The following is a 15,000-nucleotide window of genomic DNA, read 5'->3' as shown; positions in this document are numbered from 1 at the left end:
TTTTCCTTCGAGAGATGATACCCTTGCGTATAAATTGGATATACCACATTTTTAATACAAAAACATACCCGAGGAAATCCGAAAATATAAAATCACAGAATTGTTTACTTCATAATGTGAATAAAAGAGCCAAGCATAGTTACCTCCTTACATATATGTATAATATTTTCATAATACCTTGTTTCTATTAGGGTGTAGTATATAGAACAATATTTATGATAAATATTTTGTTTGCGCATTCTAAGACTGGTTCATTATAATGTATTGCATGCTATTTATATTCTTATTCTCTGTGCCTGAATTTATTTTTTCCCAACACTCCAGTTTACTGATATAAACGTCATGATTGATGAATGCCCCATTTTAGGGGAAGAATGTTCTTTCCATTTCTGCCATTGAACATTTTTTTTCGCAGTGTCTGTAGCCAAAATATATTACGTGGTTATGAATTTCGTTGTCAGTATATATATATATATATATATATATATATATATATATATATATATATATATATATATATATATATATATATATATATATATATATGGCTGAGGCCAGGGTCTGTGACAATGTCCTAGATAGCTGGTCATTGCCATTAGGATTGACCCTATATCTATATGGGCGACGTCCGAGACCCCTCTCTCCCCAAGCTAGGACTAGGGTGGCCCAGTCAATGGCTGATGATGACTCAGCAGGTAGACCTATAGGCTCTCACATACCACACCCCTACATCCTTAGTTCACAATGATGGTGAGGTTGCAGACACTATCAAGCTCAAACGGTACTCGCAAGCAGGGACGTTTACAATAGGCTACCGCTTATTTTGTTGTGTATAGAAATTATGTAATTTTGAAATATAAATAAATTTTGAGTATATCATTTTATATGATTAGGAGTATTCTTGTGTTAAAAAAAAATAGGGAATATCCTTTTTTGTGAACATCAATGATTTCTTCAACACAGGATTTAATCCCTAACTATTTTTCATATCTCATTAGTTAGCTTACCCTTTTCTTATACGATTCACTAACATTTTAAATGATATACAATAGGTGAGAATAATTCTTATAACTTTGTAGAAATAAATACCTCCATTCCCCAAAACAGTAATATTCCTTTTGCTTAATAAAGAAGAAACGAAAATGGGAATCCCTTGGAATCCCACCTTCACGGAATTCTGCAACGTCTATTCTTCAGGGAAACTCCTAAAGAAAATGTTAAAGTTTATGGAGTTTGCAGACAAGGAAGGTTGAGTTTGCATATGCCTAGATTAGGGAGGCTTAATGAGCCATCATTTGGAAGGTAATTAGGGCGACTGGGCTGAATGGGCCATTGTATTTTACAGGAGAAATCAAGGGAAAAACGCCATAGAAGATTTTATTATGGAAGAGAACCGGCACTTGATCTAAGGGTCCCAATCGGTACTATTTCTCTTGGGATCGAAATGAAATATATAGATATGATATAACGAGTTACACACAATATAGGTAAGAATAATTTAATGAATACGTATGGAAATTAATAGTTACAATTTTTTCGAAAAGTGGAGAGAAAAATTATGTCAAATTGTCCTTAATCGACAATTGCCAGAAACTAAATATATTAAATTTGCAATAGTTTTAAAGATTTTTTTTCCCATTTTCATCAAAAACAACGACGTAAATCTGGAGGACAAGAGATTCCTCGGGTTAAAAAACTCATGGGAAATCCCTGTTAAGTGGAAGGATGTTGCAAGAAATAGATAAGAATTAGTTCCTAATGGCTTTGACAAAGAGTTTTCGAGGGAACATTTCTCTGCAAAACCCGATTCTCAACTTCTTAGCAACTATTTCAAGACGTCCGGGAAGAGAATTTAGACCTTACTATTCAATTAATCACAGTGGTAATTTCTTTCCCAGCTGATTTAGTATTCATTTAAAATGTTAATGAATCGTATAAAAAAGGGTAAGCTAACTAATGAGATATGAAAAATAATTCGGAATTAAATCATCTGTGTTGAAGAAATCATTGATGTCCACAAAAAAAGGATATTTCCTATGTTTTAGCCATAAATGAAATCACAGCAAAAAAAAAAAAAACACACTTAAAGATTATTTAATATATTTATTTTCAGGATTGAAAGTCATTGGCAGTATTTACTCTGTTTATACATCTATTTTTATCAACTCAAGTATTGTTTTCGATTGCATCGTACAATTTTTAATCACCTTAAAGTCTCAATCGGTTCATCCAATTTATCCAGTTTTAAATTGAATTGAATGAGTTATTCCGTTTAATTCTAAACAGTATATTGTAAAGATATTTTAACTCTTGATTACTTTGGTAGATATATGCCAATATTATCACACACACGAATATATATATATATATATATATATATATATATATATATATATATATATATATATATATATATATATATATATATATATATATATATATATATATATATAAAGAGAGAGAGAGAGCGAGAGAGAGAGAGAGAGAGAGAGAGAGAGAGAGAGAGAGAGAGAGAGAGAGAGAGAGAGAGAGAGAGAGAGAAGTCAAAGTCAAAGATTACTTACTCTCTTGCTTTGAGATGAGTGTAGTAACAAAGGAATTACTAAATGGAATAAAAATCCACATTTTATTCAATGAAGCAGCAGACCAATTATCTCACAATATAGCACTACATTTCATTCGGAAATGGTAGAACAGGTTGAACTACATAAAATTGATTTTTCTATGGGAATATAAGGTTTGGTTATCTGAACATGGGATATGCATTATGAAAATCTAGTGTATGATTATTCAGTGAGCTCCTTGATACAATGAAAATCGTAATGAGATATTACGACGAAATTCTTTTCGTTAAATTTAGTTATCAACGGACCTTCTTTCTAAAAGGAGTTTAAAAGACTTTTAAGATTTGAGGTGTCAGCAAAGCATTAAAACGGTGACAAGGTATTACAAAAAAAAAAAAAAAAAAAAAAAAAAAAGTCGTGTTTCTTCTTTTTGTTGTGGTGCTGTTGGATGGAAGCCGATAGAATAAGATGAAATCATTTTATAAAAAGTTATAGTTCCTCGTAAACCTAAGGATCAGGGTATATGAAAGTTCTCGAGAACTAGGTCACTGAGGTAAATCATCGTAATCGAGAGTCGGGCTAAAACGCAGCGGTTAATGAGAAATGATTATACAAATGGAAATAACGAGGATTTTAAGCAAAGAAAGAGTACTATGAGGAACCAAATTACCATTCACAGAGGAATAAGAAAATCTGCATTCCTCCATTACCTATAGACCTATGTACAGAAATCCCTACATTTTGGTCAGGAAGTTCGTATGATTGGCCTTGATTTTAGTGCTGCCTTTGACCGTGTTAATCATGAGGCCCTTGTTTTCAGACTCGAACAGTTGGGAGTGGGTGGGTCGTTTCTTAACATTATTATAGATTTTTTAAGTAATAGATCTCAAAGAGGTGTTGTTGATGGGCACCATAGTGAGTATAGGAATGTGATATCTGGTGTTCCACAGTGTAGTGCTCTTGGCCCATTACTTTTCATACTATATACACATGACATGTGGTTCAGCCTACAAAACTAGCTTGTTCCATATGCAGGTGATGCTATGGGGTATGAAGTTAAATCCTAACAAAACTCAAAGTATGATTGTAAGTAGGTCAAGGACGGTGGCTCTCCAACATCCGGATCTCAGTATTGATAATGTTTCTTTAAATTTGTATGACTCCTAAAATTTTGGGTGTGATTCTCGATATCAAATTTACTTTTGAGAAACACATTAGGTCTGTGTTTTCTTCCATTGCGCAAAAAAATCGGCATATTGAGAGTCTTAAAAGATTTTCGGTGATCAATCTATTCTGAAGAAGTGTTTTGATTCTTTCATTCTACCTTGTTTTGGGTATTGTTCTCCGGTCTAGTCTTCAGCTGCTGATTCTCATTTTAATTTGTTGGACAGAAACTTACGGTCTCTTAAATTTCTTATTCCTGATCTACATGTTAATCTTTGGCACTGTCGTTCAATTAGTTTATTATGCATGGACAGAGTTATGCATTATTATTCATAACTCTGTCCATCCTTTACATTCAGATCTCCCTGGACAAGTCTATCCTTTTCGTAATACTAGGCAGGAAGTTGATTCTAATAGTCAGGCCTTTTCCCTCATGAGACTCAATACTACATAGTATTCTAGAAGTTCTATTCCAGCTGTGACTAAGTTGTGGAATGAGCTTCCTAATCCGGTAGTTGTATCAGTAGATCTTCAAAAGTTCAGTTTCAGCAAATGTTTTTATGTTGAACAGGTTGACCTAAGTCTTTTTACAGTTTATATATGACCTATTTGTTTTGACATTGTTACTGTTTTTAGAATGATTTATTGTTAATTTGTTCTCATCATTTATTTATTTCTTTTCCTTACTGGCCTATTTTTCCCTATTGGAGCCCTTGGGCTTAATGTATCTTGCTATTCTAACTAGGGTTGTAGCTTAGCTAATAATAATAATAATAATAATAATAATAATAATAATAATAATAATACAATTGAATAAAGAACATGGTATGAGATATTTTAGATGTGAAATACTTGATTATTGATTGAGCATATTTCTTGCGATGGAGAAATGTTAAAAAAATACTTTAAAAATCTAAGGATTTATATTTAAGCAGCAAAACCATTATCATTAAAATAGATTACGGCATCTAAAAAAAGATTATAATGGGTGCCGTTTGAGTTATTTAAGTAATGACGAAAATTTAAATATCCAAATTAATTTAGTTACTGAAATAACTAAAAAATTTTAGGCATATAGATAACAGAGTACATCTAAAAGATGCGTTTTAAATTGTCATAGACCATGCATTCTTGAAATAGCTTTTGCATTTGAATACAAATTCAATCATATTTCAATGATACATGTATTAGTTACAGGAAACGTGAATGTTTAAGCTGGGGGAATATAAAGGAATAGGAAGAAACTATCAGGATTCTATTTGTTTAATACCAAATGTTCCCATTGATGGAATATCATTTGCAGAGGAAGTTGCTAATAGGTGGTATATCATATCAGATTCAGTAAATTTCTAATTTTTTTTAAGTGTTTTGGTCAACACAATTTTAGTATTTGTCGAAAGATTCAGGATAAATATATTAATTTTTAAATAACTACCACACATATGGCGAAGATATGACGTCTATTTCATATTCCTTCTTTGAAGATAACTACAGCGATTGCTTAGGATTATATGTCTTGTAATAAGCAGTTATAAATCTGAACTCTACAATAGATAACACTAACCTTCTTTGTGAATAGCCGTCACTTTTGCCACTGTGACAGCAGGAGGAGCATCCTCAGGTAGCAGAACACAATATCTTGGTTCCGAAAACTGGATAGGTCCCCCAGCTCCGGGAAGCAGGCGAGTTGCTGTGGAATAGATAGAACAACCATATTATGAGATGTTTTCACAAAGTTGAGATATGTATTAATTTACGCTCCTCAGTAAGAAGTCGGGCCAAATTTAAAAAGATCAGTAAAATCGTACTAACCTCAATTATCCTCCTGCAGCTAACCTAGCTAACCCAACCTAGCTCCTTTTTTCTATTAACCTCTCCCTCTCTGGGGGCGCAATAGCATATCATCTGTCTCTATCTACTTCTAGCGACTGGATCCTCCTTTGCTAAACCAACACCCCACATATCTTTTCTTAGTGAGTCTATGAATTCCATCTTTGACCTTCTTTTTCTCCTTCTACCTGGAGCCTCAATGCTTAACATCCTCCTCCCAACATACTCTCCATACCATCTCTTCCCTTGCTTCCCTTACACTCTTTCCAAACTGATTAACATCTGAATATCCTGTTTTTCCTCGATCCCTCTCATAAACTACCGATTAGATGATTCATATGATGTTCCAAAGTTATTACCAAATACCATTTATTCAAATACGTAAATCTCTCTTCATTCTCAGGTCAGCAGGAATATAATATATGCTGGACCATATAACCATAGCCGTTAAAGACTTAGGGAATGTTGGGCTGCAGCCCACCATCTATACATACACACACACACACACACACACACACACACACACACACACACACATATATATATATATATATATATATATATATATATATATATATATATATATATATATATATATATATATATAATATGATCAATCAGACTACATTAAAATAAAGAAAGTTACACGTAAAGAACAAAGGAACTCAGTAACCTCTAAGGGGGAGAAGATAAAAATGGCTGCAAAGAATTATATGGCGAAATAGGGTGAAGGATGATATGGAGAGAAGAGGTTTGGTGTAAGAAGATGCCTTTGATTGAAGGCATTGGAGAGGGTGCATCAGGTTACCGACCCCTTAATGTTGGGATAACGGTGGGGGGAGAAGAGGAAGCTCAGTGAATCAAATTCAATGACATCAAATCAACCATAACAGTAGTAACTGAGAATGATTACAAAATCTGACAAGTTACTCGCCGTAAGTACACTGTACCACATGTAATCATACATGCTGGTACACTCTAACGTTATTGCTTTTTTTTTTTTTATTACAAAACGGTATTTCTAGATAACGAAGCGGGTATGTAAATCTTTGGATGATAAAAAAAACATTACTCTCTCTCTCTCTCTCTCTCTCTCTCTCTCTCTCTCTCTCTCTCTCTCTTTCTCTCTCATTAGTCTCATTAGTATAAATTTTAATTTGTTGGTTAAGAAATGTATATATTTTTTTCTATTTACGCCATTATATGCTAAGTTGATTTTTTATTTACCTCTATATGTAGGCCTAATTGTATCTAAGCTAACACAATATATAATTTCTAACATACTGAGTTAGAGTAGGAGTTATGATAATGTAACAATTATAAATTTCTAACATTTCGGGTGAGAAATCTTTTTAAAATAACCTACCAATTATAAAACTCTAACATTTTGATTAAGAAAAGGTGTTAAGATAACATAACAATTATAAATCTCTAAAATTTTGAGTAAGAAAATATGTTAAGATAACCTGCCAATAATAATTTTCTAACATTTTGAATAAGAAAATGTGTTAAAATAACCAACCAATTATAAATTTCTAACATTTTGAGTAAGAAAGTGTGTTAAAATAACCTACCAATTATAATTTTCTAACATTTTGAGTTACAGAATGAGACAGGATAATGGAGTAATTATAAATTTCTAACATTTTGAGTAAGAAAATGTGTTAAGATAACCTACCAATTATATATTTCTAACATTTTGAGCGAGAAAATGTGTTAAGATAAGCTACCAAAAGAAAACTAGGTGTAACAAACCTCTATAAAATGAGCCAGAAGTGTTTACGGCACATATAATTTTTTAAACGTTTAAAGTAGAACCTAAAGAACTTTGATATAGAGTCCAAGAAATGGTTCGTCTGACGTCCTCGATAACATGACACTTCACGGGACTCACATTTATAATATTAGTTAGTTTCTTGACCCACAACTGAGCTCCTTGAACCTCGTTTAATGGTTCTGACGTGCGTGAAACTACACGTTGGTGGTTATGATTCAATAAGTTCCGTGTTATTATTACTATTATTATTATTATTATTATTATTATTATTATTATTATTATTATTATTATTATTACAAGCTAAGCTGCAACCCTACATAGAAAAGCAGGATGCTATAAGTCCAAGGGGCTCCAACAAAGAAAAGATGCTCCGTCAGGAAAGGAAATAGGGAAATAAATAATGTACGAGAAGAGCAACGAGAATCTATTATTATTACTATTATTATTATTATTAGTAGTAGTAGTATTGGTATATAAGTTACAACCTCAGGTGGAAAAGCAAAAATCTATAAGCCTAGTGGCCCCAACATGGAAAAATAGCCCAATGAGGAAAGAAAATAGATAAAATTACAAAAAATAGCAACGCACATTTAAAAAAAAAAAAAAAACATTGAGAAGAACAACAACATTGAAACAGATCTTCCCTATGCAAACCATAGAAACAGTCTTATGTTAGCCTGTTCAGAATAAAAAAAAAAAAAAAAACATTCTTGCAAGTTTGAACTTTTAAAGTTCCGTTATTCAAGAAGGAATGATAATGTAGGCTACAGACAGTGGGCAAGAATAAAACAGACTAAATAAAGCTATGTATAACACTAAAAGTGCATGTTGCAAAAAAAGGGTATCATTGGGTGCCATCTTGCTGTGTGTCAGTCTCAGATATTTCGTCGTGGCCAAGTGGTATGTCACTGTTCATACAAGTTTCCTGGACCTGGATTCGCTTTCCGGCCGGTCGGAAGCTATTATCCTTGTGTGATTTCGCCTGAGGCACGGATCCCTAGGTCAGTAAGAGAATCCAGACATTAATATGTAAAAAAATATATGGCTTATTTGAATAATTAAATATATATAAATAAATAAATATATATATGTATATATATATATATATATATATATATATATATATATAGTGCTACATTCATTAAATTACAAATACTGGAAGAAAAAATGATTCCCTGCAAATTTGACCACACGACTAGGCCTAGATCTGTTGGTTTCCTGAAGGAGAGCAGCTCTCTAATACAACAGAATCGTATTGAATCAACTATAGTTTTCATTTATTGTTATATCGAACAGGAAGCAAAAGTAAAATAATTATTTGAACGATGTTATAGTTTACTGGAAAGCAATAAAGACAGAATTTGTCTCATATTACAGAAGTGTCAGAAGCCCTGAAATAACCGATGCCGAACTGTCAAGGAAGAAGGAACATTGCATACGCGGTTTATATAAACGAACTGCTAAAACACCATTTTATTTTTCTTTAACTAACATATTGCTTTCTGATTGAAAAGGTAAATGGTCTATGTTGAATAATCGAAAAAAGAAAAAAAAATTCTTCCATCGACAAGATGCTTTCCGAGAGAAAAAAGGGTAGTTTCTATGGCTACGAAAAAGTAACCGCTATAAAGTCGATATTAAGCGGCCTGTTTATTTATCAAGTCTTATAACACTTTAATATAACCACGTAACATTGAACATGTTGAATATTAAACTTATTTGCTTTTGAATCTTGAAAACATAACGTGTTGAAAAGTGTTGAATGCAGTTTTCGGATTTTTTTTACACAAACCAATATGTGCAACTCTTGTTTTCTCGTTAATTGGGCTGAGATAGTTCCTGGCTCATGACATTGGCTATTAGGGTAATAGCTTTTATTTTTTGAACATCTTAGCGAGAGAGAGAGAGAGAGAGAGAGAGAGAGAGAGAGAGAGAGTAGAATTCGTAGTCTACAAATATCCATCATCAATATCGAGGGGAGTCATCACTTAATAGTTACCCAAAACTTTATTGTAAACTGACGTGTACCATCTTCTAATCAATCCTCTCTACGTTGGGAGTGTAAATTTGGTTAGATTAAAGTTAGAAATATAAAATCAAAATCGGAATTTACGTATTGTGGATTTCAGCGCACGACTAGGCCTAGGTTAGTTGACTTCCAGCAGCAAAGCCTATTCATTTTATAGAAAACGTATTATTCTTGAACAACATCCGGAAAGTAGGCATCATTCTTTATTTTAACCTTGAAAATATAGCAAATGGCATACCTGTAACGTGCTTATTTCAAAGTATAGGATAAAAGTTTATTAAAAGCCTATACCACCTATCGGAATTTCAGATTACTTGTATACACGCTTGGGAGATTACAATCTGTACAGCTCAGTTACAATATCCATAAGCATTATTTTACATAAACATAAACCTTTTGAGTTAACAATTTACACATCTTCATTTTGTTACTAACTGCTGAAAATCAATACAGGATCCTTTTTTTTTTTTTTTTTTTTTTTTTTTTTTGTGATAAACAGTTATTATATTATAACTTACCCTGATTTACAGTTCAATAAAAGAAATGCTAAGTTTGTAGGACATTGAAAAAGAGTGAAGGTGTTCAGGATATCAGCTGTTTTGATCAGAGAAAACATAACTCATTAACCAAATGGAATTGTTTTTTCAATTTTATAGCATGTGTATGTATGTATTGATGTAAATGCTTGGATTTGCAACCAATTTCTTTTATGAATAGGGTCCCCAATGCTTATGCCTATAAGAACGTGTGCGTCCTTTAGTAATGTCCCGTGGTATGACCTCAAATTAAGCTAGCAAAATACCCTCAAATCGATAAGAGATACAAAAGATAAATTTTCATATATTTTCATATAGAATAAATTACTTTTACAGCAAATTTCTAAAGGTGATCTCTAAAATTGCTTGTTAATGCAAACACAATAGTATAAAACATATATGTGTGACGCAAAGTTATAGCGTCCATAGCCTGAAAACTGCAAAAGATGTAATACATAGTTGATTTGTATTATTCTCATCAAATTGTTTCTAAGGGACATTTCTCATGGGTATATACTGATATTCGTGGCAGCCATACTAGGTTAAAGACTCCATATGGAAATTACGCCACATATTTAACGGAAATTCTGGGAAATATATATAAATAGAACATATGAACAATAGATTTCCGGCATTCCTTCACTCACTTCCTTCTAAATCCCACGAGATTACCTAAGCCCCGATACAAACAATTATGATCTCCATGAGGAAGATGGAGACATGTTGGTGAGGGAACTGGCAGCAGGGAATCCTGATTAATATTATGCATATGAATTAAGGGCTGTTAACTTTGATGACAAATCAATCTTAAAGAGAAAAAGGATGTAATTAAAAAGCATAACGTTGATTAAAAAAATAAAATGGTGTTTTAGCAGTTCGTTTATATAAACCGCGTATGCAATGTTGCTTCTTTCTTGACAGTTCGGCATCGGTTATTTTAGGGCTTGTGACACTGTAATACGAGACAAATATTTAAAAGCTATTGAGGATGCCCAAAGACGTATTATAGTAGGAAAAAGTAATCGTAAACGGAGTAAAATTCTGACCTTGAATTTAAAATAATATAATCTGTATACAAAAAAAAAGAAAAAGAAAAAACACACCAACCATACTCAATAATAAACGAAAAACAACTCTTTACCAAATACAGTAAATTATCCTTGTTTTTTTTTTTTTTTTTTTTTTTTTTTTTTTTTTTTTTTTTTTTTTTGTATTGACCCACTTTCAGTCGCTAGAAAATAATGGCATTTACTAATTAGTTTCATTTCACACACATTGACTGTCAATTTCGGTTCCATTAGGAATCGATGCTTCTTGAATGTTCATTAGGTCTTGGTGTCTATTTTATTGTTCAGAAATGATTCACTTGTTTTCTTCTTTTATAAATTGGTGATTCACTGAAGATTATACAAGAATTTGGGTGATTTGATACAGAATATTAGATATAGAATTGAAAAAAAACTTTTAGCAAATGCTTAAACAAGCATTTTTGTGGTCTAAAAAAAATAAACCTTGCTTTGGCATTATTTCTACAGTTCCCTTTTATCTTACATGATCCCCTTTGATAATATTTATTCCGATCTGATTACCTCTCTCTCTCTCTCTCTCTCTCTCTCTCTCTCTCTCTCTCTCTCTCTCTCTCTCTCTCTCTCCTCATTAGGTAAGTGAAAGTGAATTTCACCTCCAGACTGGACGACTAACGTTTGATCCCAGAACTGGTCAACGTGCACTTTTAATGGAGTTTTAATCTCGGTATGTTGTGCCTTCGATCACATTAGTACTACATACAGTTAATCTTTTAAGCATTTTTTTTTTATTACTTATATACAGCAGACACAATTTCTGTTGACACTAATTTTTCTAAAATACGTACATTTAAGAAAGTAACAAATTTTTTCTGCTATTATAAATGATTTTTTTTTATTCGCCGATGAATAATATCAATATTGAAAAATATATGTGAAATTTTCATAGTTATGAGAAAATTTGAAATATTTCAGAATATACTTATCCTTCATCTACTGAGACTTTTTATAAGATAAAATATTTCTTATTTTTTCTACCTCTTCCCCTTTCCCCCTACTTCTAATCTTTTCTCTTTCCTTACCACATCATTTACTTATTTTCCTCTATCAAATTCCGGAGATTCTTTATCATTCTGTTGATTCTGTGCATACAACTGCCGCACAAATGAACGAAGCTCAGCCGGGAAACCATTAGCATTTCGACCGAGGGAAATATATTTAGAGAAGTATATTCATGGCAAATTGTAATCCTCATTTTTTCAAACTTTATCACTTTTAAGATTTTATCTAGAAGTATTTTTTACTATCTACAATTTCATGAGAATGTCACTGTCTTTTAATTTACTTTCATTAGCCTTCCTCATTCTGTTCCCTCAGGTAAATACTAATATGAAAATTATGTCAAACGAACTTCATTCTCGAACCTCCGAGCTCCACTTAGTTCATACAACTTTTTCTTTAATGTCTGACCCTTTTACTCTCCTCCCTTTACCATGTGTAACTCCCAATTATTTCTCCTAAAATTTAGACGTACCATATTAAAAACTATGGCTTATCTGTTTATATTTGAGTTGAACAAATAAGCATAAAACGTTCAAAAAGGCCTTTCCTCTCCCATCCCTTTTTGAAAAATATATGATTTAACCTAGCAAAATCTTCTTTATTATTTTTTCTCATTTTTCTTTCCACTAACCATCTAAAAAATAATATTTTTAGCAGTAAAATTTTTCTAAAAACATTTACAAAGAGAGAAATTTTATTTATCATCATTACTAAACCTTTCTAGATCAAATAGTCTTGGTTTCGAAAAATGTGATCTAATTTTAGTATACCTCAAGGTTTGGAAAATCTTTCAGCCGGAGAGAGTTTGACCTTCTCGCAAGAACATTCCATCTTATTCTTACTTTATTGGGGGATGGGGGGGGGGGGGGGCCTGCAACAATAGATTCCCACCCCAAAATCGTTACTGTCTTGTAATTCTACTTTCACTTTGACTTGCTGAGTAAGAAAAATAGTTGACCGACTTTTTAATCCATTCGTATCCAGCCTTTTCCCTTTTTGAGCATTTCACATTTTGCAAAAACGTAGAATTCTGGCATTTCTTCAAGAGGAAAATGTGGTTCATATCAAAGAAAATAATTATAGGGATTTTACATTCTAGAATATAGTAATAAAATTATTGGTTCATAACCATATAGCTTGTACGAACGCTCAATTGAAACATTGATACGAGTGCTCCATATGAGGGCGAAAGAGAGAGAGAGAGAGAGAGAGAGAGAGAGAGAGAGAGAGAGAGAGAGAGAGAGAGAGAGAGAGAGAGAGAGAGAGAGAGCACATTATGTTCCAGATATGGAGAATAACCTTGTTCATCAACTAAGCACGACCTAATTATTACCTTTTGTTGAAAATATTCTCATTCCCTTTCTTTCATCAATGAACATTAACCGAGTTAGTTTCTCTCTCTCTCTCTCTCTCTCTCTCTCTCTCTCTCTCTCTCTCTCTCTCTCTCCTCTCTCTCTCTCTCTCTCTCTCTCTATCCTTATTTTTTTTTTGTACAGTAGGTATTGCTGGACCGATTAATCATTTTTGGTTAGGAGACTTGCAAGAGAAAATTACTGAAGCCATCATAGAAAAACTTCCATTTCTTTTTCGTGTCCAATAAATTCCATATATTTCAATGTATACATTATTTTTAATATTTTTTTGTTTTTTATGTCAACTCTACTTGGTTCATTTTTCAAAACAAGGATGTAAAAGTATTCCTTTATTGTTAAAATACAATAGATTACTAATTATTGAGAAAGTATAAATATTTTCTATTTTCTGTCACCCTTTGAGAGTCTTGATAATAATAAACATTAGTATAAAGTACTTCAGCAAATTATTGGTATTCCTCAGCATTATTGGAATACCAGTAATTACAAAATGATTGCTATTGCATAACTGAAACTGTTTAATTTTTTTTTAATTTTTGCTCCCAATTGTCTATATAAAAGCACATTGTCTTGTTGAATAAACCCTACTGGCAATAAGGAAATTTGATGTTCCATTCCGAGTACTTCCGAGTTCCCTACCTTCATGTTCTTCTTCATCCGTTCAGGGGTTTTTGTAGAATTACGTGTGCCCTTAAAAGTGAGGATGAAAAAGAGAGGAAATAAAATTTATCATCATCATCATCTCCTACGACTATTGATGCAAAGGGCCGTGGTTAGATTTCGACATTCATCTCTATCTTGAGCTTTTGAATCAATACTTCTCCAGTCATCATCTACTTCCCACTTCATAGTCCTCAGCAATATAGGTCTGGGTTTGCTGGCTATTCTAGTGCCTTTTGAAGCCAAGTTGAAGGTTTGGTGAACTAATCTTTCTTGGGGAGTACGAAAAACATGCTCAAACCATCTTCATCTACCCATCACCATGATCTTATCCATACATGGCACTCAAGTAATTTATTTCATAGTTTCATTTCTAATCCCAAATTTATATCGTGATATGATTCTATTATTCAATCTCCTTGCGCACTGACATCATGCGATACGCAGTTCTGGCTATTATCTCGGATTCAATGTAACCGTTGGAGAGTTAAAATGCACTAGTGGGGAAATATGTAACCCGCCTTGGGAACCGCAGCATTACCTAGTCTAACAAACTTGGTAGTAAAGTGTGTAATTTCTAATGCATCAATTCTGAATAATCTGTGATATATTCTCTGATACATATTATTCTAAGTCAGATTTCCCTTCTTAAATAATAGTGAGGTTCAAGAACATCAATAAAACACACATATGTATATATATATATATATATATATATATATATATATATATATATATATATATATATATATATATTTATATTTATATTATGTATATATATATATATATATATATATATATATATATATATATATATATATATATATATATATATATATATATGATAAATTTTGCATATTTAGACGTGTTTTTCATATTCAAATAAGCCATATATATTTTTGATACATTAATGTCTGAATTCTCTTAACGACCTCTGGATCAGAGCCCCAGGCGAAATCACACAAAGACAAGAGCTTGTG

General features: G+C 32.3%; 1 protein-coding gene across 1 annotated transcript in view; it reads right to left on the bottom strand.

The window, feature by feature from the left end:
• The window catches only part of LOC137655437 (putative neural-cadherin 2), a 275,648-nt gene that overhangs the window by 222,961 nt on the left and 37,687 nt on the right, over nucleotides 1-15,000 (bottom strand). The window contains exon 2 of the mRNA XM_068389332.1: nucleotides 5,293-5,418. Coding sequence (XP_068245433.1) covers nucleotides 5,293-5,418 — 126 coding nt within the window. The remainder of the gene's footprint in view (nucleotides 1-5,292; nucleotides 5,419-15,000) is intronic.

The sequence above is a fragment of the Palaemon carinicauda genome, chromosome 16 (assembly GCF_036898095.1).
Source record: "Palaemon carinicauda isolate YSFRI2023 chromosome 16, ASM3689809v2, whole genome shotgun sequence".
NCBI classification, from domain to species: domain Eukaryota; kingdom Metazoa; phylum Arthropoda; class Malacostraca; order Decapoda; family Palaemonidae; genus Palaemon; species Palaemon carinicauda.
The sequence above is the reverse complement of the archived record's forward strand: the minus strand, read 5'-3'. Positions and strand labels throughout refer to the sequence as shown.